General features: G+C 39.1%; 2 protein-coding genes and 1 long non-coding RNA gene across 5 annotated transcripts in view; 2 read left to right on the forward strand and 1 right to left on the reverse strand.

Moving 5' to 3' along the window:
* Positions 1–798, reverse strand: part of rad51 (RAD51 recombinase) — a 135,126-nt gene extending 134,328 nt beyond the window's left edge. The window contains exon 1 of one of the 3 annotated variants that reach the window (XM_086018233.1): positions 646–798. In XM_086018233.1, coding sequence (XP_085874359.1) covers positions 646–673 — 28 coding nt within the window. In that variant the 5' untranslated portion in view covers positions 674–798. The other 2 variants (XM_086018236.1, XM_086018235.1) reach the window with 2 other exon arrangements.
* Positions 9–18,265, forward strand: smim8 (small integral membrane protein 8). The gene is made up of 2 exons (XM_086018237.1): positions 9–792; positions 17,944–18,265. Exons 1-2 carry the CDS (start codon positions 667–669, stop codon positions 18,100–18,102), a joined length of 285 nt encoding a protein of 94 aa, XP_085874363.1. The 5' UTR covers positions 9–666; the 3' UTR covers positions 18,103–18,265.
* On the forward strand, positions 4,514–7,298 carry LOC147127785 (uncharacterized). Its single transcript, XR_015083770.1, has 2 exons — positions 4,514–5,416; positions 5,588–7,298. It is a non-coding gene; the product is annotated as an uncharacterized LOC147127785 (long non-coding RNA).
* Positions 18,266–18,641: the final 376 nt, after the last annotated feature.

The following is an 18,641-nucleotide window of genomic DNA, read 5'->3' on the forward strand; positions in this document are numbered from 1 at the left end:
TCATATTGAATGTGGCAAAATCTCACCCGGACGCGCTGACGTCGCAGCAACGATTGATTTTAAACGGGCCTTTTAGGAAAATGAAATCTCTTATCCTTATGCCACCTTCCCTTCACCTTTCTTGTAAAACATCAAGAGAGATAAAAGGTGCTTCCTTTGCGGGAATTGCGCTTGGTCTTACTGGCCAATCTGACAGCACCCCTCCTCCGGCCAGATCCCCTTGCGGGCAGCTGCTTCTTCTCGGGTCATAAGCGGAGGTGATGTGGCCTGCGAGCTGGCTCGCAAAAGTAACAGTAATGTACTTTTTTTATTTTTTTTATTTAGTAGCTCAGAACATACAAACACAACAGCCAGCGGGCGACAGAGGCAAAGAAATATATTAAAGGAATATATCAGAAAGCGTGACGTCATCAGCAGGCGCGAAGGACTCGATCCAATCTGGACATTTTAAAAATTTCAATGACAGTCGATCAGACAGGCCCTCGGCTTGTATCTGATTTTTTTTATTTGGCCCTCCGTCCATTTGACTTTGACACTCCTGACCATAGACACTAGGCGTGCCGGCATATTTTTGTCACAAATGGAACCCCATAGTCCATAGCTGTGGAAGAAGAAAACCAACAACGACGAAGACGAAGTACCCACGGCATTTAGTATCCAGCGGACATGGCATCAAACGAAGCCAGTAAAGGAACGAAGGGTGTCGAAACAGACGACAGGGCGGCCGGATTGAGGCGTGCACAGACCACTACACTGTTCAGAGCTGTCAACCCCGAACTCTTCATCAAGCCTGTAAGTGACGCGTCACACCTGACTTCCATTAGCAGTTTTGTATTTTTAACTGAAGAAAGCGCTTTTACTTATGCTGTATTAGAATATCAATATGAGGCTGGAACAAGACATCTTTGTACTTAAACATTTACGGTCGTTTTCCTTGTTCCTCGCGCTTTTTGTTTTTTGTTTTTTTTTTATGTGACAAAACTACGACCAATCGTGATCAAAGTTCACATGCACACCACTACTCATGCCCACTCAACCTCTGAAAATATGAAAGTAGGGACGTGACAACAAAATTAAAACCTTTCTTTTCCAGCAAGACTAATGTCACCCGATAGAAGCAGTTTGGCGGAAACTGCAAAACAATATAATTTTGTTTGAATCTCAATGATTGTTACCTTCAAATTTAGTTTTATTTTATGTTTTTAAACACTTAAAGCAATTTTTTTTAAATACATTTTTGAAAAAGCCTTGCAAGTGTCCAGACAATGTTTTCTGAAGAATGACAGATGTTTTCCTTCGAGAATGTATACAAATAAAATATTTAAAATAATAAATAAAAAGAAGGGAAAAAAAGAACGTTTTTATGAACGGCTTCTTTTTGTTCGTATGAATTTATAAACGACTTCTTTTTGTTCGTGTTCATTATACACGGTTAAAATATATGGAGGCATATCACTATGGAGGTAAATTTGGTGCAAAAGTAACTTGTACTTGTAACAAGGAAATGGTAAAAAAAAATGCTATTCGTAGAGAAAACAATTTGAAGGCGTGTGAAATTATTTTGTATCTGGAAAAAAAATTGTACTTGTAAAAAAAGGAACATTTGTAACTGTAGAAACGACAACTTTTATGTGTGAAAAACAAAATTCTTCTTGGTAGGAAAAACGACTTGTAGTTGTTGGAATGCATTTGTACTTGAGGCAAAGTTAAATTTGTACTTGTGGGTAAATGCTACTTTGTACGTGTATGATTGACAATTTGTAGTAGTTGAAGAAGTCGCCACTAGAGTCACGAGTGGTTTTCCTGCTGCTTTACGCACACATGACTTTTGCGCCACATTAACCACTACTGTGTGGAGCAAAACAGATTTGTACTTGTAGAGACTCACGATTTGTACGGGGCTAGGTGAAATGCGCCATCTCGACCAATCAAGTGCGACGGATTTGGGCGGCTGAAGCTCAACTTCATTGGTTAACCTTGGTCGCCCAGCGGGAGTGCGCACGCTGGAGCACCCTAACCACCACTTGGCGACCTTCTTTTTGACCATTTTTTTTTTTGGTGCCATGCAGGGATAGAATTGCATCTATCACTGTGAAATACTGCGGTAATAGTACAACAATAGTCAACAAAGTCTTTTTAAGGAGAAATTCAACCCAAACATTTTTTTTTCAATAATATGTTCTATAAGATTCCCCTATAAGATTTTAGAAAGTGACTTTTTTTTCTTTTCGATTTTAGGAAAGTGGTTTGGATAATGGATAGATGTAAGTCTGTTTGCGGCATGTGCCTTAGAATTTTTAACTTGCTCCCCTGAAACTCCAGGTGATGGGCCACTGTGTTCCTAGTTTAAAAAAAAAAAGTTAGGCTGAAGGACAGAATGGTGTTGACCCCTTTAGTTTTCTTCTTACCAAGCTAAATTCTAATGTTAATTTCACATCGAGTGCTACTCACGGCAGTCACCTGCGCTATAAGACAATTGAGGAGCAAGTACTTTGCAGAGCTGCGATTACATCGGGATTACAACTTTGTGCATGTTTAGCCTTCTGCATAACTCAAATAATATGAAGTCAATGCACACACACCGTAATTGCTACCGAGTGCATCGTGCACCTGTGTACGGCACGTACATTAGCGTTATGTTAGCCATTTGTGAGTCAACTAACTCATCTAAGAAATGTTTAACCAACACAGGTGACCAGCGTACATGTATTGACTATTGTTGTACTATAACCGCAGTATCTCACAGAGGTATAAATGCAATTATAACCCTGCATGGCACAAAAAACCCGGTAAGAGACACCGCGTACCCTAAGCATCAAGCACCAAAATGAAGCTCGCCAGCGTGCGCGCTCCAGCTGGGCGACCAAAGTTAAGCAATGAGGTTGAGCTTTAGCCGCCCAAATCCGTCGCACTTGATTGGTCGAGATGGTGCATTTCACCTAGCCCCATACAAGTACAAATTAAATTTTGCTTCAAGTACAAAATTTATTTCCTCAACTACAAGTCGTTTTTCCTACCAAGGAGAATTTTGTTTTTCACACATACAAGTTGTCGTTCCTACAGGTTTTTTTACAAGTACAATTTTTTTTTTCAGATACAAAATTATTTCACACGTCTTCAAATTGTCTCTCTACGAATATAATGTTTTAATAGAAGTACAAATGTCCTTGGTACAAGTACAAGTTACTTTTGCCCCAAATTTACCTCCATATATCACAAAATACCTACTGCAGTAAATTCATAAAATATTTTCTCCTCTTCGCGGTGGACTTTGTACGCTGTTAGTGTGTACTATGAATGTGTGCGGAACGGGGCGGGGGCCAACAATGTTTATGAATATGGCCGGGGAGTTGCGGCCAGAAGGGTACCCAGGTCAAGGCAGGAGGGTCACGGCCGGAGGGGCAAAAAAGGGTCAAGTGCCCAGCTCTGACTATTTATATTGATCATGTAAGTCTCTTAGGACCTCAAGACTTTAAGATGTTTTGGCAGCTGCCTGCACTTGCATTTGCACTTTATCTCAGGACTCCAATCAACCTGCTTCTATTAATCTTACCAAACTGTTGGCAAAATGGCATATACATAAATATAAATATAATAATCAGAGACCAAATTTGATATGTTTGTAAATGAAGTCAAACAATATATTAAAACTATTGAACAATCCACAAATGTAAAAGGACAGAAGACCCTGTAATTATGTGTTCTTTATAATGTTTTCGTAGTGTAGTTTTCTGGTTACTAATTTGTCCCCCTCGGCTGTTGTTTTTGTATAATTTGTATTTCTAAATAAAGTTATATTAAGAAAAATTCTGTCCGCCATTAGGCAGGTGCCCCTACTTTTATTTATTTAATTTTTGGCTGAGTTGTGGCAGTTGGATAATGGTGGACAGGAAATGGCTCCACATATGGTCGGGGCATAAGAGAACGTGACGTTGCGGCAGCCCCGCCAACGCCACTCTATATGTATGGAGTAAGATCGCTGTCAAAAAGGCATATCCGTGATTTAAAGATTCGTATCCGTAATAGTAAAAGGCATATCCGTGATTAAAGATTTGTGTCCGTAAGAGTACTAATTTGTGAGTACAAATCAAAATTGTGAGGGTTTGACTTCTTTACTTGGGAGTATGAATCAAAATTGTGAGGGTTTGAAATTTTTTTGTGAGTACGAATCAAAATTGTGAGGGTTTGACTTCTTTTCTTGTGAGTACAAATAAAAACTGTGAGTGCCATTGTTTTATGAATGCAACTCTCACTTCTACGAATACAAATCTTCACTACGCACGAATTGCCCGCTGAGGATACGAATCAGTTTTGTGAGAGCACGAATCTGCACAACATGCAAATTAGGATGACGTCACGCAGAACACAGGCAAGTCCCAAGGGGAGCTAATCGATCCGTGATTCCTCTCCCCGCGCATGCGTAGAAAAGGAAAACAAAGATGGCGAACGTGCGCTGATCGTAAGGCGCTTCCAGTGGCTCAGGAGACACATCTTCACAGCAGGTAAAGTCAGCAACGTGTATATCCAATTTATTAATATGTGTTTCATAAAGTCGTTCTGTCTCAAATAATAGCTTTGGACTCAGGCTTACGGCGATAGATTGCAATCTAATGATGCGTTTCACTGTTAGCATTAGTACTTGGCTAATGTAGCTCGTTTTCCATGTATCTGTCACCATACTGTAGTTTTAGTCACTTGTACCCACAATTCAGCACGTTAACAAAAATGTATGTATTGTATGGATGCTGTTAATAGCTCTTGCTAGATTGGTCGCTCCATTTTATTCATTTAAGTAGTCTCACAGAACTCCAAAAGACAAGGACATTGTAGTGTTTAATGCAAAAGAAAAAAACTTAAGCAAAAGTCACATAATTTGTTTCTGGTTCGTAGACATGTCACTGAGTCCGATTGTCTTTCAGCTTTCATTAATAGAAATGTAGTGACACGAAAGGGCAGTGAGGTTTTATAAAAATTTTATAAAATTGCATTGTATATTCTAACAAATTATTGTCATTGATGTTTTTGTGGTACAAACTTGTAGGTGGGGGTACTTGTACGTATGTACGTACGTACGTACGTATATTTTATTTTTATTTATATATATATATATATATATATATATATATATATATTTTTTTTTTTTTTGTTGTTGGTTGTATATGAACAAGAAGAGCAAATCATTATATATCAGTACACATTAACCAAGTATTTAATGGATTTTGAGTTACACTCCCCAAAAATCCCAGTCTACAATGCTGTACTGCAAAAATCTATTTTGAACAAAGTCGTGCACATTTTAAATGAAACTATTAGGTTCAATGTAATTTATTTTTTTTCTTTTATAGTAGTAGCAACAAGATGGCTCATGTCATGCCTGAAGAACAGTAGCAGTATTGATTCGATCAAAAAGAAGAGGGTAACACTAATTCATTTTCTTTTCAAGACACAGCATATGCAGCTAACAATCTAAATTTTTAATTCAGAGCCACATTTATCGGTTATCATTTAGTTGAATAATTTATTTTGATTACATATCTCAAACAATATACTTTGCCTGATAAATATTTTTATGTAATTATATTTTCAGAAATGTAGACAGTCATGTCCAGGATGATCTCTTTGGTGACGGTCGCAACTCTGACCCTGCATGTTGACTTGAAGTATAACTGCAAGTCACTGGTGACGGCTGAAATCCAGACGGAGTGGGCTGAAAAAAACAGCAGCGTTGGAGATGGAGGCAAACACTGATGACAATCTAGATCGACGATGAACACATGCCCTCAGATGGACCGCCTGACTTGGGGGACGATGTCAATGACGTCGTGGAGATTGAAACAAAGCCACGAGAAAATGACAAATAGAAATTAAAATACTTGACAAAATCATGAGTACTAAATTGCATAATTATACAACACATCGGAGTATAATAGACATCAATTATTTCACCGAGTATATTATTTGTAGGCATAACATTTATTATTTTATATCATCGAACAGGCAATACTTTTTGTGTGTGAAATTGTATTTCTGAATACAATTAAATACAACTAAATCTGATTTCTGACACCACACATGAAGAATTTACACATTGTTTGATAAATTTTCTAGGGATGTAACGATTCATCTAAAATCAATTTAAACTGCATAAAATAAGCATCGATGTAAAAAAAATAAAAGAAATTAGTATCGATTTGCAACACCATGTTAACAATAGCCGCTCTCAAATTAGTTGGCGCAAATTTTTCTCTCAAAAATGCCTCATCTCCCGCTGGAGAAAAAATGATTGGTACCGAAGAAGGGTGAAATATGTTTACAAATCCGATATTTCCTTTAGTATTTATAGGTAGTTTCATAGTATTAGTGCAACTCAGCATAGTGTATTGTTTTGTGGTTCCATTTTAAAATGCACTAAACATTCAGCAATAAAATATTCACGGCCACAATTCAATTTCAATTACTGGTACTCCACTAAAAACAAGTCAGGAATGCTGGTACAACCTGCGCAGTTTAGTACAAGTTGAATGTACTATCATCTTGTCTTTATTCTTTTGTACGATACCTTAAAGAGTTCTAGCTGTAAGCTACTGATAGTCATATAAGAGCAGCAGCTTGTTGGTGCAATTATGCCGCAATTTACATATGATCCGATTAGTCAACTAATCGCATCTCCTGTTGGTGAATAGTTGACTAGCAAAATAATCGTTTGTGACAGCCCTATTTGACACTTGAATCTGGGCTGGAGTAAATCGTTACATCCATAACATTTACAGTGGATCTATTAAAATAATTTCAGGAGAAAACGTCATGGGGTATGCTGAACAGGTAGGTATGCTGATGATACTGCAGTGGACTTCGGGGGTGGTTTACAAAGTGCTGCAGCTGGACTGATTTGCTCAGAATGAAGAAACTACAAAAGAAAAAGAGATCTTTGTTCATGGGATTCAGATGCTTTTATATCATGCAACCACTTGTCAAAATAAAATTGAGTAAATTCAACGGGTTTTTTTTCAGTGTACTGAGAAACTATAATTTGATGCATATAAAACACACAGTGACATTTGATATGTTTTTCTAGGAATACACAATCACAAGTTTGCTCCATGGGGCGGATTCATAATTTGCTCTTATTATGCATAATAGATGTTATATATAGAGAGACTCAACTGTTCTACAACTAGGTACCAATAAAGGTTGATGGTGGTTTGGATATGCTAGAGTTACAGAGGAGACGTAGAGTGAACTCCCAGTCAGCCCTGTTTTAATGCTAAGTCACCTGCATTAAAGCCAACTCCAATGAAGCTGATGTGTGTGCATATATTTATTAATATCCCAAGATATTACAATACCAACTCATAAAAATATACACAACACACACTATCTCGGTGTCTACAAACACAGTATACTGTACTTATGTAATATTTGTACCAAAATACATGTAAGGACAACAACACTCAGATGTTAAAGCGGATAAATCTCAATTGTTGCTAAATTTCAGTTTAAACTAGTTCGCGGTATAACAAAATAGATAATAATAGAAAAAAACACAATACTTCTACTACAACTGTTTCAGAACAAATGTCAAGGGAGTCAAACCAAAAAAATCATTAATGTAATGAAAATACAAATATAACAATGTCAACATGACAACTATAATACATTGCACAATATTTTGAAAATAGTCAGAAAGTGCAAATAGTGTAAACAATGCAATGTAAAAACCTATTGTTGATTTTTTTTTGGCTGAAAAGCCTCTGCCAGAGTACATTGTCTCTGTGTCTGCGGGGGTGTTCTGGGGGTAGAATCAGCGCACAAAAACATCCAGGCAGATTGCCATAATTGTAGTAATGAGTCCCCCACTTTGTGTATATACAGTGTGCTGTTTCTACCCCTAGGTGTCAGTAATGCCGAAGGCATGGATCAACTGGCCTTATGGTTTGAAAAAAACAACCCGGAAATCGAGATGTACTGACTACAGCGCTTCGTTTGGATACGTTGCTAAAAGTACACTTTCCTTTCCTAAATTTGAAAGGAAGCGCCTTTCCACCCCCCACAATTTATGTTATTCAATAATTCAGTTTTTCAATTAAATTCAGGTTTTCAATTCCATAATTCAATTTTCAATTCAAATATTCAAGTTAAGCAATTTGGTTCGATCCCGGCTCCGGCCTCCCTGTGTGGAGTTTGCATGTTCTCCCCGTGCCTGCGTGGGTTTTCTCCGGGCACTCCGGTTTCCTCCCACATTCCAAAAACATGCATGGTAAGTTGATTGGATACTCTAAATTGCCCCTAAGTGTGATTGTGAGTGCGGATGTTTGTCTCTGTGTGCCCTGCGATTGGCTGGCAACCAGTTCAGGGTGTCCCCCGCCTACTGCCCAAAGACAGCTGGGATAGGCTCCAGCACGCCCCGCGACCCTTGTGAGGAGAAGCGGTACAGATAATGGATGGAAGTTAAGCAATTCAGATTCAGTTTCTAGCAGCAGAAATATTAGCCCATAGGCTAAAAGTGTGCCCGAGTCACTCACTCAGGCAGAGACTCAGAGAGTAGCAGGAGGTGATGGGTGACAGAGAGGGGTGGTGGGGGAGAAACGGCGCTTTGAGCGAAGTATCGATCCCAGGGCAATAGTATCGATTGTACGTGCTCAATATCGATAATATCGATATTTGGATCGATCCGCCCACCCCTACTGTGCTTCTCCTGAGCTGCTGGAAGCGCCGTCCGATCCGCTCGCGTTCGCCATCTTTGTTTTCTTATCTACGCATGCGCGGGGGGAGGAATCGTGGATCGATGACCTCCCCTTGGGACCTGCCTGTGTTCTGCGTGACGTCATCCTAATTTGCATGTTGAGCAGATTTGTCCTCTCACAAAAGTGATTCGTGCTCAGCTGGCAATTCGCGCATTGTGAAGATTCGTATTCGTAGAAGCGAGAGTTATATTCACAAAACAATGGCACTCACAGTTTTTATTCGTACTCACAAGAAAATAAGTTAAACCCTCACAATTTTGATTCGTACTCGCAAGAAAAAAATTCAAACCCTCACAATTTTGAATCGTACTCTCAAGAAAAGAAGTCAAACCCTCACAATTTTGATTTGTACTCTCAAGAAAAGAAGTCAAACCCTCACAATTTTGATTTGTACTCTCAAGAAAAGAAGTCAAACCCTCACAATTTTGATTTGTACTCTCAAGAAAAGAAGTCAAACCCTCACAATTTTAATTTGTACTCAAATTATTACTATTACGGATATGTATCGTTAATCACGCATATGCCTTTTTGACAGCGATCTTACTCCATATATATGCCTCTTGGTTGAATAAATACATAAATAGTAACACAGACAGAAGGCTCAGCCGGACATTTTTTTAATCTATTAAAAAAAGAGACAGACAAGGAATAACAGGCTACATGTGTGCAAAGTCCAACACAAAAAGAAAATACTTTAATATGTTAAACATTTAATGCAACTGGTATTTGGTTGTATGCTTTTATACACTAATGAAGTGTATATTGAACAGTGAGCACTAATTAATTTATTGATTTCACTTGCATTATGGCTATTTGTTGTTATATGTAAAGTGTTTTGTTACAGCTGTGGCTGTTGTGATATGCGCTATATAAATAAAATTGTATTGCATTGTAAAAGGCACTTGCATCAGAGTTAACCAACACAGGGGACCAGCGTACACTTATTGATTATTGTTGTACTATAACTAGATTTCAGGTGAGGCCACTGAAGTGCAGTTTCTTTAGTGGGGATATGAAATTTGTTGTTGGAGGAAATCTACAAACTCGCTTAAGGCTAGAGGGTCATTATCATTTATTTTGGGCCACTTCGTAAGTTTAGTTCTAAATGCTCTTTGGAGCATAAATGGACTGCCATACCTTTCTTGTAGCACACTCCAAATGCCTTGATATGCCTGCTCAGTATTCTGGTAAAAGTATCTTTCCACAGCTTTCTTTGCATCGCCAGCAAGGTAACTTTTTAAGTACAACATTTTCTCACATGCAGGTAGAGGTTTGTTGCCTGTCAGGGCCATAAAGGATACCTTCCAATCCATAAACTTTAGGGAATCACCACTAAAGGTGGCAGGCTCAGGTAAGGGAAGGCGATTCAGTATTAGAGAACTTGCAAGGGCTTGAGCCAAACTAAGATCTTGTTCCACTGGTGAAGTATGAGGCAAATTGAAGGAGCATGAGGATTTAGGGAGGGCTCAACAGCAGGGTGACCATTTGCAACATTGTCTTGAATGTTGGGATGAAAGTTTGATATTTTCTTACTCATCTTGAATATTGTAAACTCTTACACGAGCAGCTGCAACCTTTACCTCACTGTCTACTTTCAGTTGCTGTAGTTTAGTCTTCTCCTCCTCAATCTTCGCTTTGATTTCAAGCTCCTCTCTTTTGATTGTTGCAAAAGCCAGTGATTCCTTTATCTTCAAATCGCTCTCCAATTTGCTCAATTTGGCTTCCTGTGCAAGTATTTCTCTCGAAGTGCTGGCTTGCTCTACTTTGGCAGCAAGTTCAGCCTCTGCCTCTACTCGACTGCTTGATCCAGATGATCCTGATTGATGGGCACAAATTGCTGTTTCTGTCTCAGTATTTCCAAAAATTGAACCATACTCCTTTTTATTTAATATCATTCTGACTCTTTCCTTTTTAAGGTGATCATTAAAGGTTTCTTCAATAGTCTCAAGTCTGTTTTGAATGAGTTCACATATTTCAGTTGTAATCACATTGCACGTATCCATCCTTTTAACTATTTCTTGAGTCACTGAGTGGTTACAACGGATGGGCTCGTATTTCAATTTGACTACTTCATGTTTAGCTTTAATGTCGTGGCTGGCCTTATTTAGATGGTCAAGCGAGAAGAAACATTTTAGCCCGGATCTAATATCTTGAGCTAATTCTTTCCAAGACTTGTAAGCTTTGTTGAATGTCTTTTCATGTTTTCTTGCTTCCTGTTCTTGCATCTCTATACCCTTTTCCGTTAGATTTCGTTTGCGGCTGCTGGTTCTAGAATGTAACTGATCCAAGGTATCCATTTCTTCAGCAGATAATGACATTTTGTTTCTTAACGTGTATGATGCCATTAATGTAATGTCTGATACTAATTTTCAGTTAGTATTGTACTTTATCTTCAATAGTTTACTCACGTCAGACATTTACACCATTTTAGCACTGAGTTAAAGCAATCATACATATCAAAATGTTATGAACTCAAACACTGCTGATACACGACGGAAGATTATGCTTCAAAAGGGTAATGGCATACAATAAACATACAGTTTATGAGATAGCAGTGATTCAACATAAAGATGGCGAGTTAACTTGTGATTAACAACTGTCTTTACTTGGCATGATACCAAGCAGTTTAGTGTGTTGACAAACCAGGAACTCAAGATGGCGGCTGGCAACAAGCTGGCATGCAGATCCACTGTCAAACTCTGGATTGGACACAGCTGGTACACTGGAGTTCTTAATTGTCATCAAGGGACCAATCTTCACTCGTTAGCGTTGAGTTTTCACCCGGCTTCGAGTTGTCACTCTCGAGCAGTCGGGTTTTCACTGTAGTAGTCCCCCTGAATGAATGATGACAGGTGGTTCCAACAGGTGCATTTGTCCCTTTTTATTGAAACATGATTGTTCCATGTGAATTGGGAGCACCGTGAAAACTACAAATAGAAAACAAATAAATGGTCTAAACAAATACAAATAAAGTGACTAGTTACATAAAGTATGTATTCAGTAAATTAAATCACCACCCATTATCAAACAAAACAGTCAAACAAATTGGGTGAATGAAAAGCACAATAAATCACAAAATTAAGTGTCCACAATCATAAAAACACACCTCGCTCCGCTTCCCAAGGGGTGCAAGTTCCTCCAGTCAGAGCCTAAGTCCAACGTGGCCACCGCCACTGCCACTCAGTCGTCCTTTCTGCTTGCTGCGTGTCATAGAGTTCAACCAAAATATTTCCGGCAGTGAGAGCGGTTTAAATAGGCACAGGCGCCCCCCAGTGGACAATTAACGTACAGTTACATATAGCATTACACAACATTCAAACCAGGACTGTACCAGCATATAAAAACTGTCCATGGACTTTTTAGTTTTGTTTGTTTGTTGTTTTTGAATAAGCAGCTGGGTCCCCCATGACTGCTTACTAGGGGTGTATCGGTACGCTAAATCACATTTTGGTTCGGTTCGGTTTCTTGGAAACTTCGGTTGGGTATATTTTCGGTACAAAAAAAAAAACAGATTTTTTTTTTTTAAAGATGTTTATTTTGAAAAGATGACAAGTGAACGGTATATTCTTTAGAAAAAATAAATACAAGTGAACTATTCGAGTGATATTCTAAGAAATTACACCAGAATAAAAAAATACACTAACAATAAAGATGTCTTAATTTTGTAAATTATTAAAACACTGAAATCTTTATACACTCAGCAGCAACAGCCTATGACTATGGCGCATCTAATTATTCAAGTTAAAGACAAGTTGTCATTACAGTACATATATACACTTTTTGTGATGAAAAAATACATACCATAACAGTTAAATTATTGCTAACTATATTAAAACTCTTTTTATAATGAAATATAGTAACTTTATAGTCCTTATGAAATTATTTACACTTTATAGGCATTAAAATATTTGAATGTGCAACAGCATGTTGTAACTTATTGGGGTTTCTGTGTTGTGGTCGGATTTGTGTTTTGCTGAGTTGTGATGTTTCCGAGGTTCATGAATGCATCGTACGGCTAGTGAGAGGAGCAGCGAAGAATGAAGGAGAGTGCTGTTGTACTTATTTTTTGGCTAAAAAGACTGTTTGCTTCCTCGTCTAAGAAACATTCAAGAATGTACCTGTCAGGTTCACACCAAGTGAGACATTAGTAAACAATGCACACAATGAGGCGAGAAGATACTCGACAAAAATATTGTCTTTTTACTTGCAAGGAGAGCGCAGGGAAGTGTACGATTACAGTTCCTAAAACCCTCTGTCCGGCTCCCGCACCTCCTCTCTTTTTATTTTCTTCGGAGTCCCTGATTACAAAGGTGTTCTAACTCTAAGGGAAAGGGGAGCGAAAGCAGCTGGAACACTATGAACTTGTTTTGTCTATTTGTGTTTGTGTGTGAGCGTGTGTTTGTGAGCCAATAGCATACATATAGCATACATATGTGGAAGCAAAGCACATCAAGCAAGTTGGGCGTAGATTTGGAAAAAGCTAAAGCTAAACACACAAGCTAATAAAGCTAACAGGCCTTGTCCACAAGAATCCAACACATGAATAATAAAATACATTATTATTCATACAGTTCCCAAACAGGAGACCGCAGTGTACGGGGGACCTTCGAGCTCTGGCTTGTTTGCGTATTCGTTTGCTATTCTTTAGTGCCGCCGCCCTCCCCTCCCGTGTGCAACACATCAATAGCGCCCATGCGTAATCTCACGCTAAGAAGTGGACCGAACCGAACGCAAGTGGACTAAACCGAACATGCCATACAGAAACATATTAATACACCCACATGTACCGTTACACCCCTACTGCTTACCGCAGTAAGCCAGCAGCAGTGAACGGTAAGGTGACATGAAGAGGAACCAAAAGCCACAATTTTCCCGGTGGGCAGCCCTGAATATAAAACAAAGTAAAATGGGAGTTTGTACACTTGTGAATCGCACATAGTAACAAATAAAGAGAGCAACAATCCCTCAAAATACAGCAGTAACTCTAAATTGCATCACTAGTGTGTACTTAAACAAGTTTTCAAGTAAAAAGGTACTCACTTTAGGTACATGCACAACAGAACTACCTGCTCACACAACGAGATTCCCCGCAGCAGGTAGATAGAGAATAAACAACATGCATGAGGGAAGTAGGATTGGGCATGCGACTAATAGGCAATCTATCTAACCTGATCACTTACAGTAGCAACGTCCAATCAGAGTGCAGAAACTACAGCCATCTTTTTATCAACGACAAAACCATTTTTTCTACCAATGGTACTTTTTCCTAGCTTGAGAAATTAAAGTGCGAGTCTGGCATTGTACATAAATGCCTGAGTCTCATGCTCTGAGACTCTGATGAAGTCATTTGGTGCAATGTATGAAATGCTTTGAAGATAATTGAAGATATTCCTTCATTTATACTGTATAAAAAGGAAATTATCATGGCTTGCTGGAGGTCAAAACGTGTTGTGATGTGTCAGAACTAGGGCTGCCAAGATTAGTTGACTAATTACGACCACGTCGACAATCGAAATTGTCAACAATTAATTTAAGTCGTCAACAAGTTGTTTATTTATACATGTATTTATTTTGCGCATTGCTTTTCTCTTGAAACTGCCTCTCGTGCTTTTTCCCGCTGGCTGGTTGCCTGTCAAGGGTGCACATGCGCTAGGAGTGGGCGGATCGATCCAAGTACTTGGATCGGATCGATACTATTATCCTGGGATCGATACTTCGCTCAAAGTGCCGCTATCTCCGTTGAGACAAATAAACGAACCCACTACAAGTAGCGTTTTCACCGCGGAGGCGAACAACGGGTCACTAAGTGTGCTAATCGCTAAAGTGAAATGCAGAGTCGAGAATAGCAAAATAAGTGCTTAGGTGTATAGTAGACTTTTTACGTAAGCCTGCCTAGAACCGCGTAAGGGTGGACATCCAGCAGTTATGAACAGAAATGTATTACAATCAGCACGTATCTAGAACAAAAAAAAAAGCGAGGGCTACACAAGCAATTTAGCACACGTTCTAACACCGGCCGGAAATCGCCAATGCCATAAATAACCCAATCACAAATATTCTCGTTGTGATTTTTACACTCACCATTACTGTTAGGACAAAAAGATTGAAATAATACCATGATATGTATTTCAAGTCATATCGCTAAGCCCCCAGTCTCTGTTTAAAGCAGTTAAGTCTCTAGCAAATATATGGGGAAAATATTGACTTGTGTACAAGGAACATGTACATTAGCACAAAATGTAAAACATTTTGGGGTTGAAAAATGATTTTTATACACACAATCTATTAATTTCACTGAGTAATGTGGTAACAATTCTTACTCTGAAAATTCACCAGAATGCACACTATGAAGTGTAAAAAAATAAAATTAAACAATTTTTTATCAGATAATATTGCATAATATCAGTCACCATAAATAAATGGAAAAATATAGATATTCCATGTGATCGGTATCGGACGATCTCACTCATGCAGGATCGGTATTTGTGTCATAAAACCTGATCGGAACATCCCTAATCTTAAGTAGTGCAGTTATAAATCATTTGAGGTACCTCGTTTACTGAAAATGTAACGAGTTCACCAGAAATTCTTCTACTCACTAAAAGCAGCAGACATCCAAACAGATTCTTCGTCTTACCATCAACTTACCTAAACAGTTGACTCAAATACCATAGTTGCACTTTGTAAATATTTACACATCCCTATGTGATAGTGTTACCGTTCTGATCATTGAAGCTTCAGCTCTCGACATACAAGACACTTTAAAGCGCTCAAGGACTTTTTGCATCATTGCACATCCAAAGTTGCATCACAAATGCTGGTTCTGGTCACTTGAAATGGTGCAACGCTTATCTGCATCATTTGCACAACTATCATAGTATTGTATTTACAGCACCACTGGTCCACCACTTTATCTTTGCTTGATGACTCTCTTTTTTGTTGCACACTTGTCATTGGATGGTACTACTGCAGATTGGCACCTGTACATTCCGAAAAGACTTTCTGTACTTATCTGTCATGTCTTCCTTCGTTTGTCGTAGTTGCTCGTTACTGCAGTACTATGGTAGCTCAGACTACCAGAGAGAAATTCTTTGTGTGTTTAACATGCTTGGCTAATAAAAATGATTCTGATTAGCGGTGACAGCCAATATTAGCGGTTATTGAAACTTTGACTTTGTAAAACCACGGTAAACCGGAAATTGGCCCATGTCTTGTCACATGAAGCTTTTTTTTTTTGCAATTGGAGGGGAAAGGCTAACATGGGCAATATCAATATTGGGGTTATTGTCCTGATGATTTCAGAGGTTGATGTGGACATAGGTAGAGATCTGCACATTAATTTTTATGATGATTTGTTTTAGTTTTCTGACAATAAGCGACGTTTAAGCTTTTTCTTTACAGTGAACTTCTTTGGAGATGAAAAGGCTTAAGGAGGAAGTCAACCCAAACATTTTTTTTTCTCAAGAATATGTTCTATCCAGGCCAACTAGTTGAAACACGGCATTCTGATTAATATTGTGTTTGAGAAAAATGAGTTAAGCAGCAAAATCCACCAGTCTTTACCTATCTCAGGGGACAGCTCACCTGTTTTGTGAAGCTCAGCCATGATTGGTCATTATCTGAGGCCTTCACCAGAAGTGACAAAATGGCCGCCCCCTGAGATGCCTAAAAACGCGTAGATTAACTCCATAAACGCAATATTTATGTGAATGCCTTGTCTCAACCAGTGGGCCTGCATCGAACATATTGAAAATAAATATGTTTGGATTGACTTCCCCTTTAAAGCCCATAAAATCTCAAAAATGGTGGTGTTGTTTTTATATTTTCAGAGATGTATGTGGGCATTTTTAAATAGAGAGTGTGGCTTATATCCAGGTGCGCGCAATAGAACGGATATCATGGTGTCCTATACAGTACAAAATAGGAGATTGTCTTATGTTTGATTTCCTATTTTATGAGCCAAATATTAGTGTTGTTCCGATGCCATTTTTTGGCCCCGATACCGATTCCAATACCCAGCTGTGCGTTATCGGCCGATGCCGATAGTGTCCCGAAACCAGACTTTTGAAGAAAAAAAAAAAAGATATATATGAGCATTTTTTTCTTGTAATTCTAAAGAACTGCATACTCACTTTGATGTAAAACCATCGCTATGGATTAATTACAAAAGCTATAGGACATTATTATAAAAGTTTGTTTTGAGTATTAGTGACCCATCGCAACAACTTCCGCTCCCAAATCCACTTTCAAAACCAAAAACAAGCAGTAGAAAAAGCCAACAAGTTCAACTCCAAAATCGAGCAGGATTTGTTGTTGCCTTCCATTCCCCTTGTTCACGCTCGCTGCCGCCGCCGCGAGCTCTTGGTGCTTGTTCACATGTTTCGTCCTCAAATGTTTTAACAAGTTTGACGTATTGAACGTGGCCACTTTAGTTCCACCTCTTGCAACTTTCGCACCACTAATTTTGCACTTAGTTGTTGTACTTGCTGGAGTTTCTATGTTGAAGTACAGTAGTTCCATATAGCCGCTGACATTATTTCTCCTGTACCTCACAGTTTTTTTTTCTCGCAACATGAAAAAGCGCCCCACCATTGGTTAAGAGCGTCCGCTCTGGGCCAATAGCGACGGCTAATACTGAACAGTCACCAAACACCAGTGTCGTGAATGAGCAAGATACTGTACAAGGCGCTGCATTCAATGTAAATTGAGCAGGCTTTGTTGTTGCGGTCAATTCTCCTTGTTAATGCTCGCTGCCACCGCCGCCGCAAACTCTTGGTGCTCGTTCACATGTTTCATCAGGTTTAACGTATTGAACCTGGCCACTTTGGTTCCGCCTCTTGCAACATTCGCTCTAGCTGGAGTTTCTATTTTGAAGTAGTTACATATCGTCGACATTATATCTCCTGTACCCCCCCACACACACAAACACATGAAAAACCAGCAGGGAGCAAGATACAAAGCGCTCCATTCAACGTTCTTTACTAGTATGGCATCGGGAAATGGCATCGGCACGATATTTGTAAGTACTCGCAGATACCGATACCAGTGTTTTAATGTGGATTCGAGATACTTCCCGATATCGGTATTGGAACAACACTACTAAATATTTTGTTCATACATTTTGTCATAATTGAATGTTACATATTTTGTTCATACTTCTTGTCATAATGAACGCTGTGATTTCCTCACCCACCTCCAGAATAAACCAGTGATGGCATTTGGACTGATTACCATCACCTTTTGTGTCGGTTATCTGGGCTACCTTCACGCTATGAAAGAAAACAACCAGCAGCTTTACGAGGCCATCGACAGTGAAGGAGAGAGACTCATGAGAAGGAGCACATCCAAGTGGACATGATAGCAGACCGTGGTTGTGGGAGAACATTATAAACTTTAAAAAATGACTGGACTGATGCACATTAGCTTCTAAATGCCTAATCGAACCTGGAACCATATTGTACCATGTTTATGGTTTTTCATTTTAAGACTATTCAAATCAATAAAAATAATTAATACAAATATTTAAGAATTGATTATCCATCCATCCATTATCGATACCGCTTATCCTCACAAGGGTCGTGGGGCGTACTGGAGCCTATCCCAGCTGTCTTCGGGTAGTAGGCGGGGGACACCCTGAATTGGTTGCCGGCCAATCGCAGGGCACACAGGGCAGACAAACATCCGCACTCACAATCACACCTAGGGGCAATTTAGAGTGTCCAATCAACTTACCATGCATGTTTTTGGAATGTGGGAGGAAACCGGAGAACCCGAAGAAAACCCACGCAGGCACTGGGAGAACATGCAAACTCCACACAGGGAGGCCGGAGCCGGGATCGAACCCACGACCTCTGAACTGTGAGGCAGACGTGCTAACCAGTCGACCAAAAATCATTA

The sequence above is a fragment of the Filicampus tigris genome, chromosome 20 (assembly GCF_054856515.1).
Source record: "Filicampus tigris isolate MCC_2025a chromosome 20, RoL_Ftig_1.0, whole genome shotgun sequence".
NCBI classification, from domain to species: domain Eukaryota; kingdom Metazoa; phylum Chordata; class Actinopteri; order Syngnathiformes; family Syngnathidae; genus Filicampus; species Filicampus tigris.